This window comes from Lithobates pipiens, unplaced genomic scaffold (genome assembly GCF_037356315.1).
Source record: "Lithobates pipiens isolate NorthernLeopardFrog02 unplaced genomic scaffold, aLitPip1_a1.2 Scaffold_25, whole genome shotgun sequence".
Lineage (NCBI taxonomy): Eukaryota > Metazoa > Chordata > Amphibia > Anura > Ranidae > Lithobates > Lithobates pipiens.
Window position 1 is genome coordinate 135,916,303 of NW_027507787.1, and position 16,930 is coordinate 135,933,232.

At 39.1% G+C, this 16,930-nt stretch overlaps 1 protein-coding gene across 2 annotated transcripts in view; it reads right to left on the reverse strand.

Moving 5' to 3' along the window:
* NRG3 (neuregulin 3) overlaps positions 1–16,930 on the reverse strand; it is a 1,280,962-nt gene that overhangs the window by 80,672 nt on the left and 1,183,360 nt on the right. For both annotated transcript variants that reach the window (XM_077454902.1, XM_077454901.1), the window contains exons 5-7: positions 15,843–15,945; positions 5,371–5,497; positions 1,672–1,799 (exon numbers count right to left, since the gene is read on the reverse strand). In XM_077454902.1, the coding sequence (XP_077311028.1) occupies positions 1,672–1,799; positions 5,371–5,497; positions 15,843–15,945 (358 nt within the window). The remainder of the gene's footprint in view (positions 1–1,671; positions 1,800–5,370; positions 5,498–15,842; positions 15,946–16,930) is intronic.

Consider the following 16,930-nt stretch of genomic DNA (forward strand, 5'->3'; position numbering starts at 1 on the left):
GATGAGGTTGGTGAGGTAGCTGGGGGCAATGTTGTGGAGGACCATGTAAAACATAATGTTTTATCTGTAGATACTGAAATAGTTGCATGGTTACATAGTTGGTAAGGTTAAATAAAGACACCAGTCTACCCAGTTCAACCTGAGTGTGTCTGTGTGTGCACAGTATGTCACTACTATTCAGAGTTAGGAGTTCAAATTAGGTGTAGTTAAAAGAAGTACATATACTGTAACTTATTTTGTAAAACTGTTAAGTGAACTCATAAATCCAAAGAAGACACCCACAAATGCTGCACACACAGTTACCCTCTTAGCCCAGGATACTTTAATATCATCTTTTGCTGAGAAAATTAAGAGTGGTTTGCCCTTTCCATATATTGACATACCATATTGGACATTGAGACCACCCTTCAAGTGAAGGACCAACCCGCAGCAAATTAATTATGAGAGATGGGAAAAAGCAAGCCAACGTTCTCAAAAAAATGCACACCTTTCTGACAAGTTCAATATTTTAAGACAGTATTTCTCATACTTTGGTTCTTTGCCAACTCATACAATTTTCCTATTTATGGTTTAGAGAGGAGTTTATGTGCTGTACATGTACCATTATGTTGTACTGTGGCACCATGACTTTATATGTACATATTAATGCTTCTTTTTAAATCTCTGCACACCATGTTCCATCTAACAATAAACACTACTATATTTGCAATATCCATGTAGAATATCAATTTTCTTGTAATAGCAACAAGAAACACAAGGAAACGCAGTGATTAAAACCATTACATTAAAATTTACTTTTTTATAGGATCTGTATTGTCTTTGTTTAATATTCCCTGTCATACATAAACTTGGATTTTTTTTTCTTTTTTAAATCATTGTAACATGGATGTGCATTTGTTTTCCATCGTTTGTATATACTTTATAACTTAGTTTCTGTATCCTTGTTTTTATGTGGGATTTGCATATACAGTAATGGTGAATTTCCGACACAAAAAGTCAGACGGGAGCTTTTCATCGTATATTTCGATCATGTGTATGCACCATCTGACTTTTTATGTCGAAAATTCTGATGGACATAGAAAGAGAACATGTTCTAAAAAATTTCCGAATGAACCAATTCCTATCAGAAAAAACACTCGTCTGTATGCTGTTCTATTCTGTACCAAAAAACGATGCATGCTCTAAAGCACGAGATGGAAGCTATTGGCTGCTGGCTATTGAACTTCCTTTTTCTAGTCCCGTCGTACGTGTTGTACATCACCGCGTTCTTGACGGTCGGACTTTGGTGTGACCGTGTGTATGCAAGACAGCTTGAGCAGAATTCCATCAGAGAAACCTTCAGAGTCTATTCCGACTGAAAAAGCGCTCGTGTTTACATGGCATAAGACAGTATGGGATTTACTTATAAAAGACTACATTTTCACCACCTTGTATGTGCCACACATTTGGTGCAGATATGATAAAGATTCAAATGATTTCACTAATAGAAATCCTTGGTATTCACCTAAAACAAGTTGGCAAGCTTTGAATACTTTTGAATGCTTTCAACATATGCATGTTGTTAAATGTTCCTGAGTTCAAACATTTCTTAAATTCAGAGCTTTACATGAAAAAAATTAAAGGTGTAAATAAACAGAATACATTTTGATTGCTACATTATCAACTTCTTACCGATGATGCTTCAATGACTGACTTGCTCTGTCCACCTGCACAGACTCTGAGAATGGTTGTGTTTCAGAGAAGCTGGATTCCATGACGTTCTCTCTTATTGGCTCGGGATTCTGCTCAGACTTTGTATACTATAAAGAAGAAAGGTATAAATTCAGTGTCCACATTTTTTAAAGCTCACCTGGTGTAAACTGTGGCTACTGAACTTGGGTATTTTTCTTAAAAAGTATTCCTTTTGCAGAAAACTATTTTAATATATAAATATTAGTGGCTAGTTAAAGTAGCTAAATGGAATCAGTCTCAAATATTTCACGTAAAAGGTGTGACAAACTTTCCTCTATGCATGTCCATTTTCAATCACAGTCCCAACAAACTTTATTCTTATGGGATATGGACATGCAGAGAGGAATGTGTGTCACAACTTGTGCAAAGTATTTAGGATTATGTTCCTAGGTACAGAATCAATCCTACTTTTTAATAAATATCTCCTTCTTGCGATTATGATAAAAAGTGTACAAACGTATTATTCATAATAACATTAAAAGGATACCGCACCTTTATAATTTCTGTACAATGCAACAGTTATTAATAGGGTAATTTACATGACCTATTGCCTGGAATAATGCACACCCCCTGTAAAGAGACTGAGCTGTCTCAGAGTAACAATCCAGAGATGGTGGTATCTGCTCCAGATCATTTGATTATTGTAATAGCAAATCTTAATAATCACTACTAAGAGAAGCCCCCCTCCTTGTCCCATATCTCATTCTCCTCTGTGAGATGAATTGAGGCTGATTTACTCTAGGCAAATAGGCTGTTCATTTTGCAAAGGAATTTCTATTTTATAAGAAAATTTACCCTAATCTTAGTAAATGTTATAAAAATTCACTTTTTAAATAATACCCAATCAAGTATTTTTGCTTTTTGCGTACACATACAGTATCTCACAAACGTGAGTACATCCCTCACATTTCTGTACCTATTTTATTATATCTTTTCATAGGACAACACTGAAGAAATGACACTTTGCTAAAATGTAAAGTAGTGAATGTACAGCGTCAATTTGTTGTCCCCTCAAAATAACTCAACGTGCAGCCAATAATGTCTAAACCACTTGCAACAAGTGTGAGTTGCACCCCTAAGTAAAAAAGGCCAAATTAGCCCCAATTAGCCATTTTCCCTCCCCAGGGTCATGTGACTTGTTAGTGTTACAAGGTCTCAGGTGTGAATGGGGAGAAGGTGTGTTAAATTTGGTGTTATCACTCTCATTCCCCCTTCCTGGTCACTGGAAGTTCAAGTTGGAACCTCATGACAAAGAACTCTCTGGGGATCGGAAAAAAATAATTGTTGCTCTAGATAAAGATGACCTAAGCTATAAGAAAATTGCCAAGACCTTGAAACTGAGCTTTAGCATGGTGGACAAGACCATACTGGAGTTTAACAGGACAGGTTCCCCACAGAACAGGCCTCCCCATGGTGGACCAAAGAAGTTGAGTGCACATGCTCAGCGTCATATGTCTTTGTATTTGAAGAAATAGACTCACGAGTGCTGCCAGCATTGCTGCATAGGTTGAAGGGATGGGGGGTCAGCCTGTCAGTGCTCAGACCACACACTGCACACTGCATCAAATTGGTCTGCATGGCTGTTGTCCCAAAAGGAAGCCTCCTCTAAAGATTATGCACAAGAAATTCCTCAAACAGTTTGTTGAAGAGAGGCAGACATAGGACATGGATTACTGGAACCATGTCCTGTGGTCTGAAACCAAGATAAACTTAATTGGTTCAGATGTTGTCAAGCATGTGTAGCAGCAACCAGGTGAGGAGTATAAAGTCAAGTGTGTCTTGCCTACAGTCAAGCATGGTGGTGGGAGTGTATAGCGCTGGGGCTGCATGAGTGCTGCCAGCACTGGGGAACTACAGTTCATGGAGGGAACCATGAATGCCAACATGTACTGTCACATACTGAAGCAGAGCATGATCCCCTCTCTTTGGAGACTGGGGCCGCAGAGCAGAATTCCAACATGAAACTACCCCAAACACACCTCCAAGATGACCACTGCCTTGCTAAAGAAGCTGAAGGTAAAGGTGATGGACTGACCAAGCATGTCTCAGACATAAACCCTATTGAACATCTGCGGGGAATCCTCAAATACAAAATATTGACACTTTGGGCCCAATTTGAACATTTTCACTTAGGGGTGTACTCACTTTTGTTGCCAGTGGTTTAGACAATAATTGCTATGGGTTGAGTTATTTTGAGGGGACAGCAAATGTACACTGTTAGTCAAGCTGTACACTCGTTAATTTACATTGTAGCAAAGTGTAATTTCTTCAGTGTTGTCACATGAAAAGATATAAATAAAATATTTACAACAATTTGAGGGGTGTACTGACTTTTGTGAGATACTGTAATTGTGTAATGGAAATCAGCAAAGCTTCACCTCATTCACTGGGCTGAGGTAAAACTCTCTTGCAAAGCGAAAAGCCTATTTTCTGTATTTCAAACCCACTGCATCTTTGCTAGAAGAGAGGCCAGTAAGAAAAATGTAGGTAGGATAAGAAAAGCCAAATGCCCTCTATTGTTTCTGTGCCCTGCTACTGGTGCAAACAACAAGTAACACATTATACACGGTATCCCCATGCATGTCAAGAGTGGAAGAATAGATTTTGTGGGGGGTCTTTTTGTGGTGATGAGCTTTTTTTTTTTTTTTTTTACTTTTTTTGTACCAGTTTTCATATAATAGCGAAAATATTCTTTAACATTTACCAAATGAAGGGCATATATCTGATATAAAACAAGATATAATTCACCTGGATATACTAAGTAGATGCAGAGATATATACAGTTTTACTAACACATGCCAAAGTTCCAAAACTGGGCACAGGCGCTAAGCTTTCTTTTGCCTTCATCATGAAGGGTTAAGCATGATATACTGCCTATAGTTATATTAATTTTATAAATCTTTTATATATGTATATATATATATATATATATATATATATATATATATATATATATATATATATATATATATAAAATTATACAATCTACCATATTAATTTTATCTTTGCCTTTATACATTTTTTTCATATTTATTTTTGGTATTTTAAAAGGAGATCATTTAATATATTTTGGAAAGCATAAGAAAATTGCAAAGACTAAAGGTGAGCTTTTTTTTAAACAGTTCTCAGTCCCTGTGGAATAAGAGTGTAAATATTGATATAACCTACTAACACCATAGAAGATTGAGAGATGTGATTTTGTATGCTGCTGAAGTAATTGTGCTGTCATGATCAACGGGAAGCCAACATCCAGATTCTTTCAGCACAATGGACAGTGCATTGTCAGCTCAAATTGCCATACAGAAATAGACACAATGACAAAAACTGATTATTCTTTAAATTAACATTAAGAATATTGCAGAACATTTCAGCAAGTGGAGAAAAACTGATTATTCCCATTTTGGAAATTTGTCAGATAATGATTACAATGATGGGCCTCAAAATCTATATATACTTTGTAGGACTCTTTATCGCAATATAATGAAAACTACTGAAACATATTTTAAGCTCAGTGGACTGACTCAACCACTTGTTATCTTCCCCTAAAGAGCTCCTACATACATCAATCAGAGACTGTCCACTGGTACGGCAAAATAAAAATACAAGCCAATAACATGGAAAAATAATATTTCTACTTACATTATGCAGTTGGACTCTATTTTCTCCAAAGCTTTTTGCCTTTGCCAACAAACTGGATGCATGAAGGCTATAATTTTTCCCATTTTGTGTTTCCTTTAGCTGCTCTTGGATAATTTTTGTTTGTCTTCTAAATACAAAAAACAAATAAGGCAATTTAAGATTCTACAGACATAAAAATGTGATTTGTGCAGTGTCAATGTTCTAGTACCAATTTGTTTTGGTGGAATGACTCTTTAAAAAAAAAAAAGATAGAATAGTTCTGTACATTCCTTATGAACTTCAGAGATAAGATTATGTGCTTGAGTTGTCAGCTATGCACACTTCCTGTAAACAACTCCTTAACGATATATTTCTATGCCATTTGAAAAGCCAATATTTATGTTTATTGAGGTATCCGCTGCACAGACTGTACCGCCTAGTGCTTACAACATAAATGTTGGCATTTAAAATGGTGAGCAGCATCCCCATTTTTTTTCTGCAAGGATTGAACTGCTGTTTATATGGAATGGTTTATGGCTGCTAGGAGCCTGCACCCAATGCCAGAGGTTTAGATGGTGATTCACCTGGAATGGAACATTGTACTGAATATACTGGCCCCTTAACCAGTTGATTAACTGAACAGGTAATCTGATGAGCTTACCCTAATGATTTATAACTGGTAAAGATCATGAATCATTGGAGAGATTTTCATACAATCTGGTTTTACGAAAAAGAAAATAACAACCGGTGCATGATTGGGAGTGTATTACACAGACACAGACTAGGGGAAAAGACTGGTATCCCACTGCTGGGAGATCGGGCATCTTCTTTTGGTATGTTTTTTGATCTGTTTTTTCTCCCCTTAATTGGTTTTATTTCACAGACACCCTCTCATGTAGTCCCCTTGCGGGAACACATAGATATTTTTGCCCCATTACCTTTACACTGTTAGCCAACAACAGGAACACTATGCACTTTTGGTGTACACATAGTCTGAAGGATCATGCTGTGACCATGTGCTCCGGGCACTGTTCTCCGTCCTTGGAGATTTCCCCTGTTTCAACCCCGGGGGAGACATCATGCCTCTTACCCCATCTTCCTTGGTGGATACCAGACTTGGCCTTGAGGCTGTTAGTAAGTACTCCAATCTATCTCCACCTTGTTGGGACACAATTCCCTTGCCCTCTCTTATTCTAAGGGCATTATCATTAACCCCTGTTCTTTCTTTCCTAGTATATCACTTCATAACACTCCTGATGAATGGCTGTAATGCCAGGAAACATGTAGAGTGCCACTTGATGCCAACAGTTAATTGTCTTTATTACATATGTCTTTCAATCGATTTTCTATACCATGTATATTTGCTATGTCTACTTTTTATTTGTATTGCATGCTATGTAGCAGCATATTTAGTGTAAGTCTGGTGACTACCTATCTATTTGATACAAATATCTGATATGTATTCTAGATTGTAATAAATCATGTACTATAATTTCATTTTTATGTTGTCATTTTTTCCTATACATGGCGTACCCTCATTTAAAGTCCCACAAAATTCCCCTGTTCTATCTAATAGGAGTGGTTTCATAATTAACTGTCAGATATGCAGCTGGAAAGCACTAATGAGAGAATCTGCTGGGCCTGCATCCCTTTAAATGTGTTCCTATTGAAAGTATCTATCCAAAAATTAAATTTTTGTTGCAGGGGATGGCTGAAATCTGATTTGTATCTTAGGCAGACTTCTGGGAAAATTGGTGAGCCAATCACACAAGCAGGAAATTATGTTTCTGGAAGAGTGGTCAGTACACACCCTGTGTACAGAACAACTCCAGGTAGCCATATTGCAAAACATTCTCAGAAAATTACATTTGCTGCAGATTGAAAGGGAAAGGTAATTTTTAATAACATTCATTTACAATATGATTAGTGTCGCAATTATATGCGCTATATTACTTCTTCTTTATTTGCTATTTTTTTCCCTGTGAAAGTGGAGTTACCCTTTAACCTCCCTGGCGGGATATGATTATTTCAGATTTTAGGTGCTGAAGGCGGTACAATTATTTTCCATGGAAATTTGGCTTTTTATATTGTAGTCCTGTAATTCTTAGGAATAACTCACTTAAATCTGTCCAAACCAGAGTCTAGTAGACATCCCGGGTATAATAAAGTTTGAAAAATGAAATCATAAATTATAATATAATAAATAACTATAAATCATTATACCAAATAATAATATAATAATAATAAAAATCATTCAATAATGTAATCAAATCAAAAACACTGAAATTTGCTCAGTTGCAGAATTGTCACTGTCATTACTTTTCAGTATTTGATGACGGATCTCCCCACAAATCACTATCGCTCAATTCTGCGAGTGATTCTAATTTATTATCGCTGTTTTCTAGCTGGTCTAAAACCACTTTTGCTGTAAAGGGACAGTTTTGGTTGCTATGGACAATCTCCAGTTTCCAGGCAGAAAGAAAAGTATTTATAATATAAAACTGCATGCAGGGCACTGGGCAGACCACTAGGGACAAAAGGGATGTGAAATAATTACATACAGCAATGTCATCTGTAAGATTACATTATACTGTATTTAATGTGTTTGTTTAACTTTTTGAATTTGGCGCCATTCTCCGTCCCCGTGCGTCACAACGCTCGCAGGGAACGGAGCTTGGCTCCATGATAGATCGAGCGGGGGGACCTTGCTGGATCCAGGGGATAAGGTAAGCGCACTTATCCTGGATACTGGCTAGGGGTACCGCTAATGGTACTGAATTTTCCCCCCGAGCCAGACTCAGGAATACTGCCAGGGGGTTTAACCACTTTCAGACCGGACCAATTTGCTGGTCAAAGACCAGACCACTTTTTGCGATTCGGCACTGCGTCGCTTTAACTGACAATTGCGCGGTCGTGCGACATGGCTCCCAAACAAAATTGACGTCCTTTTTTCCCCACAAATAGAGCTTTATTTTGGTGGTATTTGATCACCCCTGCGGTTTTTATTTTTTGCGCTATAAACAAAAATAGAGCGACAATTTTGAAAAAAACGCATTATTTTTTTACTTTTTGTGATAATAAATATCCCCAAAAATATATAAAAAAAACATTTTTTCCCCTCAGTTTAGGCCGATACGTATTCTTCTACATATTTTTGGTAAAAAAATCGCAATAAGCGATTATTGATTGGTTTGCGCAAAAGTTATAGCGTTTACAAAATAGGGATAGTTTTAGAGCATTTTTATTAATAATTTTTTATTATTTTTTTTTACTAGTAATGGCGGCGATCAGCGATTTTTATTGTGACTGCGACATTGTGGGGGACCCATCGGACATTTTTGACACATTTTTGGGACCATTGTCATTTATACAGTAATCACTGCTATATAAATGCAGTGATTCCTGTGTAAATGACACTGGCAGTGAAGGGGTTAACCAGTGGGTGGCAGTGTAGGGGTTAAGTGTTCCTAGGGGCGTGTTACTAACTGTGGGGGGGTTGGGCTTTCATTTAGTGAACACTGATCTCTGCTCCAATCACATGGAGCAGAGATCAGCGTCACTAGTTGCTAGGCAGAATGGAGAAATGTTGTTTACAACGGCACTTCTCCATTCAGCCGCTCCGTGAGACGATCGCTGGGATGCCCGCGGCGATCGAGTCCGCGGGTTCCGCGACCGGACTCACGGGGGTCCCGACCAGCGCGGGAGCGCGCCGCTGGTGGCGCGGTCCCGATGGCAGGGCGGCAAATTTAAAGGGACATACATGTACGCCCATTTGCCTGCCCGTGCCATTCTGTCGACGTACATCGTCGTGCGCTGGTCGGCAAGTGGTTAAAGTATAATACTACACAGGGAAATGTGGGGTAAAATTTTGTCTAGGGCCCACTTATCACTTTCACTTTCCTCTTTCCTCTGGTACTGGTTACAACATACAGCCTAGAAAAGACTATCACACCCAGCTTTGTGCATTGCCCATTCATAATACTTGGTTCCTGGAAGATAAACAAATCCTTTCCTTTTTGACAAACATCACCACACCACAAGAAACGAAAAACAAAAAACAAAACAACTACTCCCTCACACTAGTACAGAATACTAAACAATAGCATAAATTGGGTTTTGAAGAAATCCATTGCAAATTAACTCAAGCCATAACAGAAGGCCAGTGGCAGAATGGCACAATATGGTTTTTAATGATATTCTGTTTTCCAAATGACCCTATGTGGTGGTTTGGTATTCTGAAAAATGTGCCTTAGGGGAAACACATTAGATCAATTATCTGAAAACTGAAGTCTCCCTGCATTGTCCAGGCAAACAACTTCATACTCTTTGATCTTTTTAATATCTATAGTATTTAAATATTCAGCATGTATGCAAATTGAATTTCCAAAGTCAATAAAAAATCAGCACACTTAGATCAAGACCTTGGCAAATCAATCCCTAAAGGAAAGTAGTTAACAGTTCCATTAAAAATTTCCACAGTTCCCTTGATCAATTTGCGAATACAGCATATAGTAAAGAATATAACTGATTGTGAAAATGCAATGAAGTTGCACTTAAGCATTTCATATCAGTATTTCCATTTTTCTGCTTAACTTAATTTCAGGAAGTGTTAAAGAGAAACTCCACCTTCATTAGAAAGCTTCTTTTATGAATATCCTTAACCCCTTGACCCCCCAAAGGTTTTCCCCCTTCCTTACCAGGTCATTTTTTGCGATATGGCACTGCCACACTTTAACTGACAATTGTGCAATAGTGTAATGCTTTACCCAAATACTGTAAATGTCCTTTTTTCCCCACAAATAGAGCTTTCTTTTGTGGATATTTAATCACCTCTGTGTTTTGTTTTGTTTTTTTGCTTATAAACAAAAAAAGACTGACAATTGAATATATATATATATATATTTTTTTTTCTTTCTGCTTTAAAACATATCCAATAAAAAAATGTTTAAATCTAATTTCTTCAGAAATTTAAGTCAACATGCATTCTGCTGCATAAATCCCAATATGCATACATTGATTGAACATTATGGCGTCCACAAAATATATTTATGGAATTTTTATTTAATTTTTTTTAATACTATTAATGGAAGCAATAAGTGACTTATAGCGGGACTGCAATATTGCGGCAGACAGTTGGGACACTAATTTACGCTTTTGACACTTTTTTGGGGACCAGTGATACTAATACAGTGATCAGTGCTGAAAATATGCACTGTCACTGTACTACTGACACTGTATGGGAAGGGGTGTAAAAAGGAGTGCAATGACATGGATGAGCCTCAACCTGATGTGTTTTATCTAATAAGACATCATACCCCAGATGATGTCTTATTAGATGAAAAGCATTAGGTCTAGCCTCATCCATGTCATTGCATTCCTTTTTAACATCTGTGATCAAGCTTATGAGAGGGTTTGATGAAATGGCTGTTTTTACCTGTTTGATGTGAGTGGTCTTCACTTTTTAAATAAATGTTGCATCAATGGTTTTACACTATGTGGAGATGTTTTTTTATGATGCTGGACCTGCTGGATTGAGAGAGAAGTTCCTTTCCCTAAGGGATGAGGTGTTAAATTGTTGGATTCACCTGGCAGATTACTGCTTTAAAGTGGTTGTAAACCCTTACAAACCACTTTAACCTACAGGTAAGCCTAGATTAAGGCTTACCTGTAGGTCCAAGAAATATCTCCTAAACCTACACGGTTTAGGAGATATTTGCCAAAAGACAGGCACCGCTGTCTACGGCACATGCGCCGTAGACAGTAGCGCGCAGGCACACTGAGCACACCGCAGTTAACGGTGATATGCCGCAAGTGGCGGCTCCTGTGTGCATGCGTGGGAGTGACGTCATCGTGGCCCCGTCGAATGACAGCGCCGGAGCAGCGAGACCCACCAAGAAGATGGAGGCTCCGTACACAAGGGGACATCGCTGACTTCGCTGGCTCCTGTGTCAGGTAAGTGACACATAATGGACTACTATGCGATGCATAGTAGTCCATTATGCTTTACCTTTGCAGGGAATGAAAGAGGAAGTAAACCCATCAGGGTTCACTTCCTCTTCAAAGAGCTAATTCTCCTGTTGCTTGTTTGACTCAGTGCTGATGGCATTGGAATCTATACATTTTGGTAACCGTATTTAACCCTTTTTTGGGTGGTGGATATGTACACCGTTGTGATCTCTTGAATGGATTTTTTACAGTTTCCTATTTCAACAATCAAGTTGAACACTAGTGGCCTCTATTCTATGGACTCCTATGGTTTTCTTTATTGACAATCAAGCTCACTTTATGGACTCTTTTTTTCACACACTGTTTACTTGTATATTTGCACTTGGCACTTTGTATTTGAATATATTTATTGAATGCTTTAACTGTCACTGCATTCTCCTGACCATCAATTCATTGCAGGATATATATATGATTATATTATATAACGCCAACATTTTGCGTGGCGCTTTACAACATGAGGGCAGACAGTACACGTACAATACAAATCAATATAGGGGGGATCAGAGGGCCCTGTTTGTTAGAGCTTACAATCTAGAAGGGAGGATCATGTGGAAACAAAGGGTAATAACTGAGGGGGGAGCTGATGGAGAAAATGAAAAAGCAGTTGTTTTTAGGTGTGGGAAGGGTAGGCTTCTCTGAAGAGAAGGGTTTTCAGGGATCATCTAAAAGCTAATAGAGTAGGAGATAAGCGGACAGATTGGGGCAGGGCATTCCATAGGATTGGAGAGGCTTTGGAAAAGTCCTGGAGGCAGCATGGGAGGAGGTGATGAGGGAGCTAGAGAGCAAAAGGTCTTGAGAGGAATGAAGAGAATGATTAGGGTAGTATTTAGAGACTAGGCTAGTGATGTATGTATATATATCATATTGTGTGAGGCACAGGGGTGTACAAGTATCATATTTATTGGTGTATAACACACGCCCCCAGTTTAGGAGGGAATTTTAAGGAAAAAAACTTTTAGGAGGGAAATTTAAGGAAAAAAAACTTACATTTAAATACCCATCAATGCAGCCTTATCAGTGTCCATCTGAAGCCTTGTCAGTGTCATTTGCAGCCTTGTCATTGCAGCCTGTCTTCATTGCAGCCTTGTCATGCAGCCTGTCCTCATTGCAGCCTTGTCATGCAGCCTGTCCTCATTGCAGCCTTGTCATGCAGCCTGTCCTCATTGCAGCCTTGTCATGCAGCCTTGTCATTCAGCCTGTCCTCATTGCAGCCTATCCTCCTTGCAGCCTGTGCATAGTTGTCCCCTCAGTGCTTTTATTTTTAAAAATGGCGCCATTGAGATGTCCTGTGTATCTCGGCGGCGCCCGGTAGTTCTCCGCCGCCTTCGACCGTACTCGGCGGCTTTCGGCCGCCTTCGGGCGTACTCGGTGGCTTTAGGCCACCTTCGGCCGTGCTCGGCGGCTTTTGGCCTCTCTCGGCCCTTCTCACCGGAAGCCACAAGAAGGGCCAAAGGCAGCTGAAAGCCGCCCAGAGCCCAGAAATCGCGGAGGATGGGCGTATAACACGCACCCGCAATTTTCCCCTGATTTTAAGGGAAAAAAGTGTTATACACTGATAAATACGGTATTCATTTTTCTCACAGCTCACTTTGAGATAAGAGCAGGCACTACTATATGCTGCTCACTATACAGCACCATACCTATATGGTATACTTTCTCCTTGCTTTAGTTAAATTAAGTTATGCCCACTGTTCATTGTGGTACTTTATAACTTGGTGCTCATTAAGAATGAGCTTCGAGTCTGAGTTGAACTCATATTCAATTCGAACATTGCCTGTTCGCCAAACAGCGAACAATTTGAGGTGTTCGCGACAAATTCGAAAATCAGTGGAACACCCTGTAAAAGTCTATGGGAGAAATCTAAAGTGCTAATTTTAAAGGCTTATATTTAAGTTATTGTCATAAAAAGTGTTTGGGGACCTGGGTTCTGCCCCAGGGGACATGTATCAATGCAAAAAAAGTTTTAAAAACGTCCGTTTTTTTGGGAGCAGTGATTTTAATAATGCTTAAAGTGAAACAATAAAAGTGTAATATTCCTTTAAATTTCATACCTATATATAGTATGCCTGTACAGGGGCGCATGTTTCCCATGCTTAGAACTGTCCCTGCACAAAGTGTCATTTCTGCAGGAAAAAAAGTCATTAAAAAGCACTCGCGGCTATAATGAATTGTCGGCTCCCCGTAATACAGAGAACAGTCATTGAAAGTCATTGATAAAAAAAAAGTGTGGGGTTCCCCCAAATTCAATTTCCAAGCCCTTCAGGTCTGGTATGGATATTAAGGGGAACCCCCGTGTCAAATTTAAAATAAAAATTACGTGGGGTTCTCCCCTTCAGGTCTGGTATGGATTTTAAGGGGAACTCCAGGCCGAATGAAAATAAAATGGAGTGGAGTTCCCCCTAAAAATCCATACCAGACTCTTTATCCGAGCATGCAATCTGGCAGGCCACAGGAAAAGAGGGGGGACGAGAGAGTGCCCCCCCATGAACCGTACCAGGGCACATGCCCTCAACATTGGGAGGATGCTTTGGGGGTCACAGACCCCTCAAAGCACCATGTCTCCATGTTGATGGGGACAAGGGCTTCATCCTCACAACCCTGTCCGGTGGTTGTGGGGGTCTGCGGATGGGGGGCTTATCAGAATCTGGAAGCCGCCTTTAACAAGGGGACCCCCAGATCCTGGCCCCCCCTTTTTGAAATGGTAAGGAGGTACACAAGTACCCCTACCATTTCACAAAGAAAGTGTAAAAAATTGTTAAACACACACACACCGTTGGGAAAAAGTCCTTTATTAAAAATAAAAAATAAAAGATAAAAGATTCCAGCGGTGGTAATCCACTCTTGCTATCCAATGATGGATGATCATCTCTCCGGGGTCCAGGGATGGGTGATCAGATCCAGCGATGGGTGATCTCTCCCTCCAGCACAGTACATCCATCCTGTCTTCACCAGAGACACTGCGGGAATCCCGGAAGCCTGACACGTCTTAGCTGAGGAGGAAGGGGCCACCCCACCCATGGCGTTCCCCCCAAAAATCTATATCAGACCCTTCATCTGAGCATGTAACCTGACAGGCCACAGGAAAAGAGGGGGGGACGAGAGAGTGCCCCCCTTCTGAACCGTATCAGGCCACATGCCCTCAACATTGGGAGGATGCTTTGGGGGTCTGTGACAACCACCAGCCAGGGTTGCGGGGATGAGGCCCTTGTCCCCATCAACATGGGAGCATGGTGTTTTGAGGGGTCACATACCCCAAAGCATCCTCCCAATGTTGAGGGCATGTGGCCTGGTATGGTTCAGGAGGGGGGACGCTATCTCGTCCCCCCTCTTTTCCTGTGGCCTGCCAGGTTGCGTGCTCGGATAAAGGGTCTGGTATGGATATTTGGGGGGAACCCCGCGTCATTTTTTTTTAATTTGACGCAGGGTTCGCCTTAATATCCATACCAGAACTGAAGGGCCTGGTATTTGAATTTGGGGGAGCCACACACTTTTAAAAATTTTTTATCAATGACTTTCAATGACTGTTCTCTGTATTACCGGGAGTTGACAATTCATTATAGCTGCGAGTGATTTTAAATGATTTTTTTTTTCTGCAGAAATGACACTTTGTGCAGGGACAGATCTAATCACAGGAAACATGCGCCCCTTCACAGGCATACTATACACACCCCCCAGGTATGAAATTTAAAGGAATATTACACTTTTATTGTTTCATTTAATGATAATGATAACTCTATTTACTTGTTCAGCTTTGCGGATTCCTCAGTGACCTCTCCTACTCCAGACAGTTCACTGAAGAATAAATCACTATGATAACATGCTGACTTATTACCTCAACAGGTCGGTAAATCGCAAGACTGACTGAACATAATTAGATAATCAGCAAATAAAGCAGCTTAAATATATGTATTAACTATTCAGTTAACTCGTTTGCTCATTTACACTTCAATGCAATATACAAAATTTGGACAGCAACCATTCATGTTTAACCTATGGAGCATGGTATTTGTGTGTGTGTTTGTGTATGGGGTAGGAGACTTCTGGCAGGATCAGCAGAATGCCATCTTAGGCCTATAGGTATATTACATTTAGTTATTTTGTTTTAAACACTGTAAGGAGTCAGGTGCCCACCAGACCATTTTATATTTTACAATTGGTATCTGGCAGAAGTGCATGATCATTCTATATAGCTGTAACTATGTAATTGTTAGCTTTAAACAATTACACCAGATTTCAAGACAATTGTAACTGTAGCTTTGTTGCCTGCGGACAAAGCTGATGAACATTATTGCTAACTAGTACTGCATTTGTACACTGTTTGTTATTGCATGCATGTATGTAAACTAGGAACACATGACCCTCAATCTTGAATGCCCCTTGACTAGGCAGTACTATCCAATATTCCACTAAATATTAAAAAATTAAGTAATTTGTGATACAAAGAATGACGTCATTAACATAATAGCCTAAATCCATCATCAACTTACTTTGTCCTGCAGTAGAATGCTGCACAAATCAAACCCACAGCTACAATGCCGAAGACGATGCAGGAGATTGACAGGATCTGCTGTTGGTACACCTCCTCACTCTCTGCAAGCAAAAACATTCTTTTTTTAGATGGTGAATTGTCTTACAATAAGAACATCAAAGCAATTTCACTTCCCTGAAATCTGTGAACAAGTTACACTCTGGCGGAAATACAGTAATAGTCACTCATTTCCATATCTATGACTTTCAAAGCTGCAGACTTGACTTTTTGAAAGCAAGCTTTGTTTGCCTTTTAGAAAATATATGTGCTTGCATTCTTCATATTTAAACCATTTTGAGATTACATTGGAAATTACAAGAATGAACAATGACCATGCGTCATATCACAATACGCTGGAATAAAAGCAGATTTACGGTACAATAAAATAGAACATCGCTTTCAAAAAAATGAGTAATGAATAGATAATATCAGTCATTGTGCCCCACATTTGAAATAGTTTAATGTCTACAGTATTTATATGACTCAAAATACATGATTGGGAAAGTACGTATTAGTGTTTTTGAAAATTTTAGGTTTTATTTACATACACCGGAATTGTTAAAGCCTATCTTTATTTTATGTCACAGGAAAAAAAGGAAACTGAAAAGAAAAATGCAAAAACTAGACACGAAACAGAAAGCTAATAGTAGTGGTGTTCTAATGCATAAACATTTTATTAATTCCAAGATCCTAAAGCTGCTCTTTTCAAGTGACATTTTTTCACTTACACATTCAGAACATAACATGCAATGTTGTCAGGCTGCATTTAATGTACCCTGTACAGAACATAAGATGCAGTGCAATGTTAGCAGGCTACATCTAATGTACAGTACTTCCTATAGATCATGTGGCTGACAGATAGCATGAAAAATTTGGTTACAACTTGGCAACGATCGGGAAGTCTAATGCATTTCAGAAGTACATTTTGACATATCTATATAGCAAAGGTCTTACTGGTTGAAAATTTGTAGCAAAACCCCAATTTTTCTTTGTTGATGATGATAAGATGATCTAACACAATGGTGCATTGCCCTGTTTGTTTGCAAA